This window comes from Rhinolophus hipposideros (genome assembly GCF_964194185.1).
Source record: "Rhinolophus hipposideros genome assembly, chromosome: 15".
Classification (NCBI taxonomy): Eukaryota; Metazoa; Chordata; class Mammalia; order Chiroptera; family Rhinolophidae; genus Rhinolophus; species Rhinolophus hipposideros.
Genome location: NC_138061.1, coordinates 23,243,464 through 23,260,686, shown reverse-complemented (window position 1 = coordinate 23,260,686; position 17,223 = coordinate 23,243,464). Strand labels below are relative to the sequence as shown.

General features: G+C 34.9%; 1 protein-coding gene across 14 annotated transcripts in view; it reads left to right on the top strand.

Moving 5' to 3' along the window:
* Nucleotides 1-17,223, top strand: part of BTRC (beta-transducin repeat containing E3 ubiquitin protein ligase) — a 165,687-nt gene that overhangs the window by 77,521 nt on the left and 70,943 nt on the right. For 6 of the 14 annotated variants that reach the window (XM_081074638.1, XM_081074634.1, XM_081074627.1 and 3 more), the window contains one exon: nt 9,952-10,029. The exons of the other annotated variants lie outside the window; for them this stretch is intronic. In XM_081074638.1, coding sequence (XP_080930764.1) covers nt 9,952-10,029 — 78 coding nt within the window. The remainder of the gene's footprint in view (nt 1-9,951; nt 10,030-17,223) is intronic. 14 annotated transcript variants of the gene reach the window in all.

Genomic DNA, 17,223 nt, shown 5'->3' with positions numbered 1-17,223 from the left:
AAATTGTATATTGGCTGTCCCCCCAGGATTCGTAAGTAAACAAGGTGATGTGTGGCCAGAGGGAGCATATTTTGTTAGCTTTGTTTTAAGTAAGAACCGTGCCTATCTAAAGATGGTTTTTGTCTGATCCCTGGTAGTGTGCTGCATGACTTTGATTGTGTAAATTTGCAGATCTAGAAATATCTTAAAGCAGATTTTTGTTTGTTACTAATGTGTGTGCTCAGTAACTATTCATTTTGAACTTTCATATTTTTTCTCAAATAAGAAAGCATTTCGTTTTCTCATAAAGCTTAACTTCAGATATCTGTGCAGTTTCCCTAGGTAGAGCAGTTTGTACAGCAGTTGTTGCAAATGGCAAGCAAGAATGTAAGGGGTACGTTTGTTAGACTTAAATATTACTTAGCTTTATCTTAAAATATTCAGTTATTGGTCATTTCTGTGCCAGGAATAGTTTGACCGTTGGAATCAGATAGCAGTATTTAAAGAACAGAAAACATAATTTGTAAAATCAGGTTTTTGCTTTCTTCCTTTTTAAGAGTACCTCTTATTTTAATAATGATATTAGGTTGGTACAGAAGTAATTGCGATTTTTGCAATTATTTTTACCCCTTTAAACTACAATTACTTTTGCACTAACCTAATAGAATGGCAGCTTAATATAGTACTGGTGGGATGGCAGTAGACAATTTTACTCATTCCTTTCTTCCTTCCTGTATTTTTAAGAACCTAGTTTGTTTTCCTATTCTAATTCTTTTCTGATATGATACAACACTACCAGGCCACCCAGCTCTTTCTTTGAATTTAACCTGAAATACATACATCAGCCAGCACAAGCATAATTGGTTGAAAGGCAGCCGTCTATCTGGGGAGTTCTTCTAAATACTGAATGTGTCATGTGCTTTGACATGACATGTCTGTAATATCTCTGAATACAGAAAGCACTTTCTGTGTTAGCTGTAGGTGTTAAAGCAGTAGTGTGTTTTAAGAATGTGTGCTGTGCAAATTCTGGCTTGTGAGGTAATGACAAGTGTTTGCTGGCATAGACAATATATTTTTCCCCCTGAGGTCCCCACACACCTAGTTTCCCTCAAGCTCATCATCTCTGTCAGGTTAATCAATAGGCACCGTATGGCAGAGGGTCAGTAATCAGTGTCATCGTGCCTTTAAATCGTGTTGAAAATTTGCTTAAAGCCTGGGCCAATTAACATCGAGATGATGAATGGATGGGAAGATGGGAAGAGCCTGACGCTCAGGGGCTTTGTGAGGAGGAGATGCTCAGCTGTTGAGCAGCAGACACCAGCGAATAAAATCAGCCATTCATGTGAGCTCAGTCCACCCACTCTTAATGATAATGTCAATCTAGCAAAATATATACACATTGGAGTTGTCACGAGTTCATAAATCAAAGGAGTTTGTCAAAGGCATTCAGATTAACGAGGCAGCAGCAATAACAAGTCAAATTTGCATAGAGAATTGCTCGAATCTCAGTAAATTATGATCCTGTTTTTCATTTGATTATTTGCTAATGTCTCAAGAGGGAGAATGATTATATTAGCATGCAAAATCTACTCCAGAAGTAGAAATCTGAGGTATAGAAGACCAGCACACTATGGCAATTAATCAGTTTCTGCATACTAGCATAAATGCACAAGGCCCAGAAATGAACTTCTTTTTTATTATTATTTCTCCTTGCTACTGATCCAAATGGTTCAGCTTGACAGAGACTTTATATTGCTTTAACAGTGTTCTGAATTGTGCCTGCAGGCAAGACATAGTTATGCAGCTATAACCAACCTATCCATCTGCCAACCAGATTGGAATTCTCCTATCCAAGGCTTCCATTAACCCCCACTGACAGCTCCAAACAGGATTAAGAATTTGGAAGCATAAAAAATAGTTGTTCTTTGCAAACATACACAATCCTTTTGCATTTTGAGAAAGGCCACATCTGTAGTATTTTATAATTAGTGTCCGACAGTGTAGCAGGGGGAAAACCCTACTTGGCATTTTTTCAAATTCTGTCATGGGAGTAAGGCAGTACTAATGGAAGTCCTGTGTGTTTGGTTGTCCCAGAAAGTGTTTTCCATTATATCTGGTTCCTAGCACTGTGCTTGAATTTGGTATATTACTAAAAAATATCACTTCTTAAAAGCTTTCACTGGTGGATCTTGTTGAAGTTTAGCAGTGTAGGGAGGCTTTGAAATGGTTGTGGTTTAATAGAGTATGTCAGATGATAAACATGCTGGAGAAGCAGTGTGCATGAAAACATGCCCCCAAATATTATCTTTTGAGGACACTTTAGGTCCTCCCTAAAACTGGTTCTTGAATAGAATTCTTCAGTCAGCTTCTGAGCTTAAGTTTTCCCTATTGTATCCTAGAAGGATTAATTAAAATTTGTTTAAAGGAACGAAGGGATGGACACACACACACACACAAAACACAGAGTTTTGTTACCTTTCATTGAAGAGTTTGAATAGTTTTTATCTATGTAGCTAAATTACCTTTTAACCTTGTAGAAAAATAATTGTTCCTATTTTTGAAAATTTCAAATCATACATATTTGGAGGTCATAATTAGCTCCAAATAATATAATAAGTTAAAGGGGAAAATGTTAATCCAATTACTAATTTACCAATCGCTGTATAATGTTTTCAACTAGCTATTAGAAATTGGTCTCAAGATTTTTTTTCCTCAGGTGGGTTGTCATTCTATATAATGATGAACAAATGATTCCTTTTTAAAATATGTTTAAAATTAGAGTTACAATTCACCACAGTTTATCTGCTTTGATAAGATGATATAATTTTCCTGGTTTCAGAGTCCTCTGAATTCTCCCAATGAAGAATGTGGCATAGGTGGAAGTGTTACATCTAGTTTGGGAGTTGGTTATTTCAGTTATAACAGATGTCTATTCAGACAGGCTCAGGCTGTGTTACACCATCCAACCTTGAGCAAGATGCTTACTCAAAGATTATTATAAGTCATTATGAGTGACTTGACTTTTCATCACTGTGTAAATTAGTTTAGTTTTTCATTTGATTATATAATCAACTTTTAATTATCCGTGTCATCAGGAATGTGTGTTCCAATAGATAACTGAAAACAGTAAATAAGCCACTTACTAGGTCATGGAGAATATTGCCCCAGCCATGAAACTGCTGTGTGCTACTCTCAAAACCTCTCTACTTCTTGCTTTCGACACCAAAAACCTCTGAAAAGTTAGGAATGCTTTGCTTATCCATAGAATAACTTCCTTCTTAATCAAGGATCAGCAAACTTTATCTGTAAAGGACCAGATACTAAACATTTGAGGCTTTGTGGGCCATAGGATCTCTGTTTTGACTATTCCATTGTAGTGTGAAGGCAGCCATAGACAAAAGGTAAATGAATGGGAGTGGCTACATTTCAGTAAAATTATTTGCAAAAACTTGCTAACTCATGCTCTAAATGCTCATGCTGGCGTCGGAAGTGGTGGGGTGGTAGGGCCTGTAGTTGAGCGATCATTTTGAAGTTTCTCTGCTCTGAAAATAAGTTTTTAAGCTAGCTGGACATTGTGGGTATAGGATTTCGATTATTTATTAAGCCCTTGTTATCTGTATACTCGTATTATCTAATGTGTTGGGAGGTAGAGGGAGCCACAAAGAGTTTGCCCAGTACGCTTTTAATCTTATTGGGTAGTTGAGAATAACATGCAAACATGATCTAAGTGCCAAATTGTGTGGACCAAGATAAAAATGTTAAGGAATTTCCAGTAGAGTAAAATGGAGTAATTGTAGTTTCTTAAGAGAAGATGATAGTTGAAACTCACTTTAAGAATTGGTAGGACTTGAATATATTAATTTTCTTGCATTTGTAATTGTAGTGAACTAGACTAGAATTAAAGGTTCTTCCAGCCTGAAAATTTCAAGATCATATCACATGTTTATGAGACTATGAAGAGACTTGCTTAATTAACTAGGGCAGAAAATGTATGTTGAGGGAAATAACTTGATGTAATGCAGCAGAAAATTCTGAAAGTTCTTGAAAACCAGGCCTAGAACTTCATATTTGATTTCATAGAAACAAAGAGCCATTAAAAGTTTTGAGGAAAAAAAGACCACCGTGGTCGTGGTGATGTTTAAGAAAGATTAAGCTGGCAATAGTATTTAATCCAACAAACATTTTAAAACTCACATTATGTTCTCAATCTTTGTGCTGAGGCACTGGAAAATGAGGATGAAAAAGAAACTGGCCCTTCCCTGAAAGAACTTACAGTGTACGGTAGGGGTAGAAAGCTCATTTACATAGAGATATAACATAGAAAGATAGAATATGAAGAATAAATGCCCAAATAGAAATGAAACGCTAATTCAGAGTAATTAATCTCAGTTGGGGGCAGGAGATAAGCATAGGCTTCTCAGAGAAGGTATCATGTTAGTTGATTCTTGAAATCAGGATTTTAGTAGATGAAGAGATCAGGAAAGAAGGCAATTACATGTTGAGGGAATAGAATTAGCAAAAGCACAGGCATGTTTTTCTTATTTTGGAGAATAATAAATAGTGTCATATAAATGGTACAAGAGAGTTTAATGGAAAGGTAAGTTGGCATATTGTAGATGCTATACTAAGAAGTTTCAACTTAATCCTGTAGGTGAAGCTATAAAAGGTTTTTGAGCATGGGAGTAAAATCTTTTAAGAACGATGATTCTGACAATGTTGTATAGAATGGGTAAGAGGGTGGTTTTACCCATAGAATGGGTGGTCTAGACTAGTAGAGGTGGGAGAGTAAATAATAGACTGAGGATTTAAGTGAAGAATGGAAAGAAAAGTTCGGAGGGTAAGAGCTGGCCTAGAATAGGTGAGAATGGTAAAAGTTCTTTAAATTTGGATACCTTGATTTTGAGACAGTTTATCATATGAATACTTTTTGATGTGCTCCCTTTTTTTTTTTTTATTTACCCCCAGGTTACTTCTGGAAACATTTTATCCAAAATATATTCTTGAGCTCTAATGCATGAGCTTTAGCAATATTTCACTTTACTGCCTTTTCCTACCCAAACCTCTATTACGATGTCTTGGCAGGAGTTACAACCAAATGCTTTCAGGTTGAAGTTAAATTCAAAGTTGTCAGTGAGGATTTTATTCTGCCCCCTTTAATTACATGCTAGTTAAGTGCAGGCTGAGATAAATATTTGAGCTAATATAAAAGGTAATAGTTCTATAGTATCTTTTTCAGAAATATTTTAATATAATGCTACTATTTATACAATATTGTCACTCCAAACACATTCTGCAAGTAATTTACTATAACAAAACTTTCCATCTCAGTGTTGTGAATGATTTCTGAGCAGTCAGGTTTTTCTAGTTGGCTTAGGGTTAAGTGGTAGAATATAACTTTTATATTTGATGGAATTTTCCCCCCAAAATTTATTCTTGTTATCTGACTTCTATTTTTCTATTTCTTAACATATTTCCTTCTGTTTTGTCTATTTTAGTTGTTAATTTTTATTTTGACATACTTCAGATTTATAGAAAAGTTGGAAGAATAGTACAAAGAATCCCCTTATACTTTTTCACACAGATTCTCCACGTTAACATGTTACCACATTTGCTTTATCTCTATACATACACATATGTATATACGCACATCCATTTACTTATTATTTTTCTGAACTGTTTGAAAGTTACAGACATAATGACCCTTTACCCTTAATGTTTCATTGTTATGTTTCCTAAAAACAAGGACATTCTTTCAAATAATCACAGTACAAATGATCAATATCAGGAAATTTAAGGTATAAACTGTGTTACATTCATATAATGATACTACTTGGCTATAAAAAGAACTGTTATATGCAGCAACACAAATGAATCTCAAATATGTTATGCTGAGACATCCTCAAAAAATTATATAACTATATGATTCTATTTTATGACATTTTGGAAAAGACAAAAAAAAAATCATTCGGGAAAGGGGTTGACTATAACGGGGCAGTGCCAGGGAATTTGGGGAGTGATGGAACTGCTTTACATCTTGATTGTGGTAGTAGTTACACAACTATGCTTTTGTCAAAACTCATAGAACTATATATACACCAAGAAAGAGTGAATTTTTCTGTATGTAAATTTTGAAAGTGAGGAAACAATCAGGAAATTAACATTGATACAATGTTCTTAGCTCATCTGTAGACCTTATTCAAATTTTTCCAGTTGTTCCAATAATGTCCTCTATACTATTATGTCATAATACCCACTCAGTAGTTACCTATCAACATCAAATAAAATAGAGGGTCAGGAGGAAGAAAATTGTGGATATGGGCTAGGTAGTTACTACTCATCCTGCTAGGCTCAGATTTTCAGTATAGAGGAGTTAACTATGAATTTTGTTTCAGCCTTCCAAATAATCTCAGATCCAAATTGTATTGTTTTATGTCTCTTTAGTTTCCTTTAACCTGAAACAGTTCCTTAGTCTTTCTTTGTGTTTCATGACCTTGACATTTTTTGTTTAGTACAGAATAGTAATTTTATAGATGTCCCTCTATTTGGTTTAGTCTGATGTTTTCTCATGATCAGATGGAGGTTATGTGTTTCAGGCAACGTTACCTCAGAGGTAATAATGGGTTCTTCTCAATATATCCTATCAAGAGGCACATAATGTTAAATTGGTGTCTGCCAGATCTCTCCACTGTAAGGTTACTGTTTTTCCTTTTGTAATTATTAAGTATCTTATGGAGAAATATTTTGACATTATGTAACTATCCTGTTACTCATCTTTCTCCTGCTAATTTGTGTGACAGTCTTGCTTGCATCAATTAGTTACTCTTAAATGGAATTTATTGGACATAATTTAGCTTGATGACCCAGGGCAGTTGTGAACATTGCTTACTGAGATGCATCATAGATAAAGATACAAGGAATCACTGTGCTGCTGAGCTCTCCTGGGAGGTGCTGAAGAGTGCACAGGCTTTGAGAACCACTGAGGTGACCACTTAGGTATACATGGCTATTTCATGTATATCTCTACCCTCACGACTTAGAGCTATTCATCTCTTATTCACTGGATTCCTGGCTCTCCTCTTCACTATTGGGAGGGTGGGTACCTTACTTCTTGCTCCTGATATCATGACTTTTTAATGTCGCTACCTCTATTTTATATAACAACAGAATTGATTTTTTTGTATTGATTTCCTTTCTCATGGTGGTCCAGAGTAAGAAATATTGGGTTAATCTATCTAAAAAGAACTAGCTATAACAATATTTGTTTTTTTCCTTATGTATATGTATATATCCTTTGCTCTGATGGGGTGGAGAAGGGAAAGGAGCTCCTCTTCAGTATTATGTTCTGCTCTCAGGCAGGAGAATTTTCCTTCTCCTTTCATACCTTAAACATTGTCATAATACCTCCTCAGTTGTTCCCCACCTACGTAAATCAGATAAAATAGAGGGTCAGGAGGAAGAAAATTGTGGGCATGGGCTAGATAGTTACTACTCATCCTATGTTTATAAAAAATGCAATACCTGTGAAGTGCAATAAAGAGGTGTGTCTTTATACAAATTGACCTTTGCCCTCCTTTGATCTCTTATAATGGCATACATTGCTAGTTTCCTTATTTGTAATGCTTTATACTCATTAACTCAACTATATCTCTCCCTCATTTTTTTGTAGGTAGTCTACGTTACTTCTTTTCAAAACGGGGAGAAAAACCGAACTCTTAAGTTACTGAGCCTTTGTCCCTTGCTTGTACTATGGCATGTGTTTTCTTTGTCTTAATTTTAGGGACCTTTACCTTAAAGTGATCATCACAAATGTAAAATATCAAGTTAAATTTCATAAGCGATTTTTGCCCAAAAGGAACACCTTATATACAAAGGAACAGTATTGTCAAGCCAAGTAAAGGTGACACACGAAGCACAGATGTTAGCTACAGAGGTGCAAGGGCCTTAAAATTACTATATATATAATACTATTTATCCTTTAATATCTTTAAAATATAATATTTGATACATACCAAAAAAGTATAACTAATATCTAAATTTAAAACACAGTTATGATCCTATACTGTACTGATGATTTCATACTTGTATACAAATTTTCAGATAAACTCATGTGTAGGAAAGAATTTCTCAGTCTAAAAATAGAGTAACTCCCCAGTTAGAATGTGATGAATATATGTAATGTAATATCAACTGTCCATTTTTAAATACTAACATTACAAATATAGTTGTGGAAAATAGAACCCAAGTAATTTGTATTTGGATTTCCTGTATTTTGCCTTGCAGATAATCATTTACATGATTACCAAATTGTTTTTCAATTATTTTTTATTGTGGTAAAATATACATAACATAAAATTTACAGTACATAAGTGTACAGTTCACTGGTGTTAAATATATTCATAATGTTTTACAACCACCACCCCTATCCATCTCCAGAACTTTTTCATCTTATAAAACTGAAACTCTATACCCATTAACGACTAACTGCCCATTCACCCTTCTCCCAGTCCCTCGCTGGCAACCACCATTCTATTTTCTGTCTCTGATTTTTACTAAGTGTCTCATATAAGTCTAATCATACAGTATTTATCTTTTTGTGACTGGCTTATTTCACTTAGCATGACGTCCTCATCCATGTTGTAGTATGTGTCAGAATCCCCTTCCTTTTAAGGCTGAATACTATTCCATTGTGTATGAATATATATACCACACTTTGCTTATCCCTCATCCATCAATGGATACTTGGATTGCTTCCATGTTTTAGCTATTGTGGATACTGCTATGAACACGGATGTATAAATATTTCTTCAAGACTCTTTCTGTTTTGGGGGGTATATACCCAAAACTGGAATTGTTGGATCACGTGGTAATTCTATTTTTAAATTTTTGAGAAACCACCATACTTTTTACCATAGCGGCACACTTCCAAAAATGTACCATTTTACATTCCCACCAATGGTGCATAAGAGTTCCAATTTCTCAGCACTCTTGCCAGTACCTATTATTTTCTGGGGGTTTTTTGTTTGTTTGTTTGATAGTAGCCTTCTTAATGAATGTGAGGTGGTATGGTATGTCCTTGTCGTTTTGATTTGCATTTCCAAAATGGTTAGTGATGTTGAACATCTTTTCATGTTCTTTCTGGCTGTTTTAGGGAAATGTCAGTTCACGTCATTTGCCCATTTTTGAATTGGGTTGCTTATTTTTTTGTTGAGTTTTACAATTTCTCTATATATTCTGGATGTTAATCCTTTATCAGATATATAATTTGCAAATATTTTCTCCCATTCTATGGATTGCCTTTTTGCTCTGTTGATATTGAGAACTCTGAACTTGCTTTCAGTTGGACTGTTGTTTCTTTTCACTCTTAAGTATTTAAAACTCTCATTGACATTTTTAGGGTCTTCTAGCAGCTTTTTGAGGCGATAGTGGCAAGAATGGACCCTAATCCTGAACCACTGACTGAATGCTGTTTTGAGTTCAGTACTATGCTATTTTCAATAAAAAAAAGAAAATCAAATCTGAGAAGAGGAAGAGAAAGAACTATTTTTTTAGGATCCAGACTTTGAGAACTTGTACTGACCAAACATTTACTGTCGTTTAAAACTAATTATTAATAAGCAAAAGTAATAATCATAGTTTAAGTTGTTATCAGCTAAGTGTAGTCCAGTGTCAACCTGCATTTTCAAAGAGCAATAAACCAGACTAATAATGAAGATGATCCGCTGGATAGTGCTTAAATATAGACGAAATGCTTCCCACATAGATCCCTATAGACACATACATTTATTTATATACATCAGCATATGTTTTCCTTTACATAAGTGTATGTCTGTATGTATATAAATCTTCAAATGAATAAATGCATAAATATACATGGTATTCTAGCTTACAGAATTAGAAATGTAATTCAGTTTACTCCCACAGAATAAGATTGAAGATAATGAGAACTGAATTAAAGCTTACTTTCTTTCACAGAATTCCTCAGAGAGAGAAGACTGTAATAATGGCGAACCCCCTAGGAAGATAATACCAGAGAAGAATTCACTTAGACAGGTATGAAATTCAGTCTTACTTAAAATAAAAGGCTACCAACAACAAAACAAAAGACAGGAAACCCTCAATTTGCCATTCATTAAGCACAGGATCTTAAATTAAGAGTACTCTAAAATTGGTCTGGCTATAGCCATCAATGTCAATCAGGTAATGTTTTCCCCCCCAATCATTTCAAAATATTCTAGGTATACAAGTACGGGACAGTCAATTGCTTACGTGTATTAAAAACAAAATCAAATAAAAGGTTTCATGTTTAGGAAAAGTAACTTGAAATGCTTAAGTGCAGATAGTAGAATAATTGACTTTAAACCTTATTTTCCTTTTAAGATTCTTGATATACTTAAAAAAATAATAATCAAAAGGGATCTGCCTATAAGGAAGTTAGCTCCTTTTAGTCTGAGCAATATCTGTTTGCTTTTTCTAGAAGTAAAGGCCATTATTGATGACAACTTAACAAAATTTTTTTTACTCACCACTGTCCCCACACTTTCCAAAGATAACACATTTTACTTTGAAAGTTCAATTCCATGGTGCTTTCTTTTTAAAATTAAAATGTCCAAAAACATTTCATCAAAAAATGGGCTCTTCTCACTTCCTGTAACAATCTCTAACATCTTCCATCTCCCACTGGCAACAAAAACAAGTCCTTACTTGTTGCCAGAGAATAGGTATACCACCTATTCATTTTTAATATAAAAATTGGATAAGATGAATACCAGCAGTAGAAAAAATAATTGTAATTTACTTGCATTTATGGCATTATTCTAAGAAAAGGAGCTCTAATATTTGTTGAGCGCCCACTATGAACCTTATACTTATTTCATTTAATTTTCTCAGTAACGCTGTAAAGTTGCTCGATATGATTTCCAATTTATAGATGAAGAAAATGGAGGCTCAGAAAGGTTAGATGGCTTATTTAGCTAGTCAGTGATTTAAAACTCAGATCTCAGTGTTGCCAAAGTATTTCTACTTCTGCCTCTGACTCCAGTTTGTATACAGTGTTAATTTAGGGGTAAAGTACTTGAAACTGTGACACACTCATTTTTTATTTACTGTGTTATTGGATGGACACTTTTTCAGTTTTTTTTGTTTTTGTTTTTGTTTTCAGTTTTTATGAAAACAATTGTTTGTAAGTACAATTGAATCAGTTCGGGAAGCTCTGTAAAAAAACTAAATAATCAGTAATTGATATTGTGCAGTTACAACTTTAACTATTTGAGATAAATACCTGGTCTGTAAATGTAAATAAATAGAACAATATTGAATAAGATATAAATTTGGAGGTGGAAGCACTCTGCCCACCGTATAGAAACAACTGTCAGAAAACAATGACACCACAAAAAGTTTTGGCAACTTTATTTAAGCTAACAAACGAATTTTCACTCTGCAAAGTTATAAATTAATTTTAATAGGCTGATCCAGATGGTCCATTTGGAAAATGGATAGGCTGATCTGTTGAAAATTAAACTAAATTTATCTCTCTCATACTTCAAACTGAAGCAAGAGAGAGAATCGTGCCTATTAAGTCCAGCACATACAGATGGACCAGCAGGTCACACATGGGACTAATCTGATTCATTTTAAAAATAAATGCATACATTATTGAATCACTTTCTACTTGCAAGATCTGTTGTATGCAGTATTTGAAAGAAATTTAATGTGGGTTTTTTTTTTCATTGTTTTTTAGGAGGGTTGCTTCACCCCCTCCACTTTAATTTAACCATTTTTGTTTTTGTTTTCCTCCTCGTGCTCCAAAATGATTTTTCGGATATCTGTCAGTGTTGAGATCCAAGCTCTGGAGATTAATTAGGTCATGAGGCTTTCCCCCTCCTTTCTTTGTAAAGGGTTTTATCTCCATTCTCTTTGTGAAGAGCATGAACTCAATGTTCTTGGAAAGAGAAATGGCCTTTAGAAAGAGGGAAGTAGGAGATCCTCCTGGGGCTCTCAGAGCCTTTTAGCTTCTGGGTGTTTTAACAGCCCCATGAATGCAGATTTGTAAATTTATTGCAGTGCCATCTGGTTTTTTGCTCGAACCAGATTACTCTTGGCTTGTGTCTGTCTATTGTGGTGGTCACTCCCTAGGAGCTTGCCCTCTCAATCTTGGGGAAGAGTGATGAATAGCAGGGGTCAATAGAAGCGGGTCACAGGGCAGCTGTCCAGGACTGCCCTGAACTTGATTACCCCACTGCTGATTTTTCAAATGTAGGACATATTATGTAAGCTGTTTAAACTCCCTTTTCTCTATTGCATATGACAATAATGAAGTGCCATGGGCTTGTTTCTTCCCCACTTTAATAAAGTTCTGTAGATAAAAAGGTGTCATTGCTGCCTAGTGTCGATGTAAGTAGGATTTGTATCATGTAGGCCAATCTCTTAATTCAAAAGTTATTTTGTAGATATTTCTCCATTGATTTTAAGATGCTCAGTTATATTCTAACAAGTTTAGTAATGTTTTGAACTAATTTTATAGTTTACATGTTATTCTAAAGTACAGTTTTACCATTGTTGATAGAATATGACCATTGTGTTAACTTGCAGAGTTATTTAGTTATTGGAGGAGCTGAAAGAAGGGTTATCACTACAATTCTTACAGACATTAAAAGGATAATGGAATATTAAAAACAACTTTAAACCAAAAATTTGACAATTTAGATGAAATGGACAAATTCCTTGAAAAATACAATTCACCGAAAATAACACAAGGTGAAACAAAATTTGAATAGCCCTATCTATGACTATGAAAGAAATTGAATTAATTATCAAAAGGCCCATATGGTTTCACGGTGAATTCTATCAAACATTTAAGGAATAAATAACACCAATCTTATAAGAATCTTTCAGAAAATAGAGAAGAAAAGAACACTCACTTTCTGACTTATATTATGAAGCCACTATAACCATAATTCCAAAACCTGACAAAGACATTAGCAGAAAAAGAAAATATTGAAGGAGAAAGTCAGGGAACACCACTCCCCGCATCACCCGGTCATTATGTATACCTGCTTTTCCACTTCATTTCCAACATCAGAAAGCAAGAGAGTTGGGAGGTTAAGGGGGTGAAAAGCAGTGTATTCTTTTAATTTTCTGAGTTTCAAAATAATCTCACCTCTTGGCATTAAGAAGTCAACTTTTATTTAAAGGATGTACAAAGTAGCTACAGTTTTTCTTTCTACTTTTATTCCTAAAATGTGAAGCCAAGGAAACCATAGCAGCTGTTTTTATGGCCTTTATTCATATCTGCAAACAAGGGCAAAGGCCTGGGAGGATACATGAAAGTACTCATTACTTTTTAAAAATGTAGCCTTACAACATGCAACTCCTTCTTTGCTTCACATTGGTGCTAATAGGATCTGTCAGCCCTGCCTTTCTCTGTAATTGAGTAAATTGTGACCTCTGTCTAATCCTTTCCCCATCCCCCATGCTCTTTGTGTATGTGTCCACTTACCATCCTTGAGAACGTGGGTAGTGATAAATAAAGCATTGAGTAGCGCTCTCTCAACGCTTTGAAAGCAGCATGATGCCAGCCCTCTAGTTATATTTCTTTAAGTGTTTATGTTTTTCTGTATTCTTTCTCTTGTGTAGCTGGAACCCTGGGGATGCAGAGCCATGAGAGAGGCCAAGAAGCTAACAAAGTAGCTGTCTCCCTTGTTAGCTTGTTCCTTTATTCTTTAAAAACAAGATAAAAACCATCTGGCTCAGGGCGTCCCATTTTCCTCCCCCATGCACCTCTATAGATGGAGGCTTCACCTGCAGTGAGGGTTTACATTGATTAGGGAGGGAGCAGTAATTCAAGCTTCCATCCTCTTCAAGGATACTTTGCAGTCTTTAAAGGTGCTGACCCACTGAGTTAAACTGTCAAGGGAGGATAAAAAAGTATCTTCATCCCAGGAGGTAACAGCTGCCAGGTTTTCAACACCTTGTGCGCTGCTGGAAAAATGTCACAATTGTCAGCTGAAAGAAAAATGGCTCTGTGGTCATCTTCTGTTAATGACTGGGCCTTATAGAGGAACTACATAAGTCTTTAAAAGGAATAAGTAGCTTTTTCCCTTGACCTACCATGCCCCTTCCCCCATTCCTATGTTATTCTAAACATTACTTTTGCATAGATCTACAAAAAACTGTGGTAAAGAACTTAAAGTGAGAACAGCCCAGTATAAATATGGATGTGATTGGCATAGCTCCTTTATACAGTTGGATGAGTAGGAGGCAAAAGCACATCACTGACACAGACAATGACATTATAGTGTGTATTAACAAAACAACGACAACAAGTCATTCGTAAGCCAGTGAACTGAGAGAAAACATACTGTATTTCTGCTCTTTAGAGGACAATTTGTTTTCAAGCAACATCCAGATGGGTAAATACCACATTTCTTTCTTCAAGAAGTCACTTCTTTTCTTTCTTTAAAAACAAACAAATTCACTGATTTACTTCCTTTAATAGCTCTGCAGTGTTTATATATGATGGCATTCCCTTCTTCTGATTTGATTGATGAGGGGGAAAGGTTTAATGAAGTCCCTGATATCAGGCAAGCAGGGTGTTTTTTTTCCTATTTGTTTTAGGTTAGTCATTTTAATTGTATTGAGTAATTAGAAGGTACACACAGCCAAGGGAGCTTTGTTCTGATAATTGCTCAAGAAAATCCATTCTCTATCTGCTGTTGCTTTGTGTTGAGACATTTCTCCCCCTAGTGGCAATAGTAAGCACTTTGACTTGGCAGTAGGTAAGGTGTAATTGCAATATGACAAACTATGCTTAAGGGACTATCTTGTAAATACTTTAGTTTGGGGTTTGGCATTATTTCATTATATATGTGTGCTTTTCCCCCCTATGAAACTTCCTACTTCTCTTTTTTTTTTTTTTTTCCTGAAGTGCTTTGGGCTTTGGATGGAAAAAAATTGCCTGAGCTGTTTATTAAAAAAAAAAAAAAATCACAGTGCATCCTGGGTAATGTTTTGCAGCTTGACTTAATTTTAGTCATCTGTTTTAATTACCTATTTATAAAAATGCTTTTGCATTTGTAGACATTATTTAATACTTTGGATGAAGCACCTCATTTGAAATAAATAAATAAATTGTATTTATTTTAAACAGTTCACGGAAAAGACCTTAAAGGTAATTAATGTAGGTCTCTTAAGTAAGACAAAAGTGATCTTTCCAAGTCTGATGAAGTGATTTGTTTATTTAACTTCCCACCTCGGCTGAATCCTTCAGAGTCTAATAACTTTTTCTAAAAACATGGTTTAGCAATTTGTGTCTAGCTACAAAAACCCTCTTCAAAAAGAAGCAATTTAATAACCAGCTTTCTTAAAATTACTTTGAGGAAGTAAGACTGTATAGGGGGTTGGTGTTTTGTTTTATTTTTATTTCAGTGTAATCATTCTTTGATAAATTGTGTAATCACTGACTTAGAAAAAATATTATTGAACTCCTGGGTTGCAATGACCATAAAAAAGTATATTTTCATATAGAGACTTGAGATGTTGTGAATAAATTATAGAGGAAACAGCTTATATGCTGGTCGAAGTCCATATGGGCCCAATTCATTTTTTGTTCAGTGCTAAATCTGGATGTACCATTTTAAAAAAGAAAAGAAAATTAGGTGGGGGGGAGCCTATTGTGCCCAGTTGTATGAGTCCTTAAAAAATCTGCCCTAAGAGCAACATGGAATGAGATCAGATACAGCTTTGCATCTATTGAATGAGATTCGGTAGGTCTGTGTGACATTTTTAAAGCCCAGTTCCAGCTTTCCTAGATGTCGCTTTGTAGTTTGCTTTCTCTATCCCATATTCTAGCTGGGGACTTGATTTGATGTTACCATATATCTGAAGGTCCCCGTCTCCTCCCTCCCCACCCCCTACCCCCAATCACTAGCCATTTTCATTATACTATATCTTGTTTTGCTATAGGGCTGATGAACAGATTTCTTAAGCAGCTTTTTGCAAGGTTAAAAGAATGCAGCCTGGTAACAAGTTTGTGTCATTTTAAATATATACCTTCTAGTAAATAAGGAGAAGTCTGGCAATCAATCCCTTTTAGTGTGTTATATGTTTCACCTGACAACTAAACCTTCTATTGATTAGCCATTACTTTGTTAGATAATCCTATGTCATTGAATCCATTGTAAAAAATTAAACTCTTTAAAATGTTTTACCCTAGCAGCAGTGTGAAAATTGAAAACTTGTTCAGAATTACAGCCTGCTTTCACAAAGAAGGTAGTTTTCAGCAAGGCATCTTACTGGTTTATGCTTATGTGTTTTATATGCAATATAAAAACATATTAAAATACTCCAACGCAAAACTCTCTGCCTCTGGTTCAGCAGTGAAGCTACCTTTTCAAACATTGCATGGGGACAGAGCTCGTCTTGCCTGTGGCTATTACACTCACTAGTTTAATTTTAGCCTGGAAGGAGTCTTACAGTGGTAAAATATGGAATGTAAAATGCTGAATTTTTTGGCCTTTTTATCCCAAAGTGATCTAAGGACTGTGACAAGTTTTAGTTTTCTAATTTATGTGACTTCCTTGGGAGATAAAACAAGATCCTATGCCCATTTTACAGATAAGAGTGTCCAGAAAATAAAAGCCTATATATAGCCTTACTTTAGAAACTCCCACAAGCCTACAATAGTTTTCCTGAATCCATCTAATGTGCTTGTGAGTGTGTTATACTCATTTTTGAGGGGAGAAGGAATTTTGGAGGAAAACAAATTAGTTTTCCTCCTGCCATGATTTTTTTCCCCCCAGAAAAATAGCATAATATTAGGTTGGTGCAAAAGTAATTGTGGTTTAAAAGGTTAACAATAATTGCAAAAAACACAAACACATTTACTTTTGCACCAACCTAATGTTTTTATTAGCTGGACAAATCATTAGCACTTTTTCACCTAAAATGTTAACTTCATACTTTTATATTTTTATTGAAATGAAATTTGTATACAGTGAATTATATAGATATTAATTGCATAAGCCAGTGAATTTTTGATGAATTTGTACACCGTGTAACCACCACCCTAATCAAGCTATAGAACACTTTCATTACCCAAGGAAGTTCTCTTGGTCTCCTTCCTAGCCAGTTTCACCAGCTCCAATGAATCAAACATGATCAGCTTATTGCCATAGATTAGTTTTGCCTTTCCTAGAATTTCATGTAATAGAATCACATTTTTTTGGCCTATCACTCGGTGCGTTTATG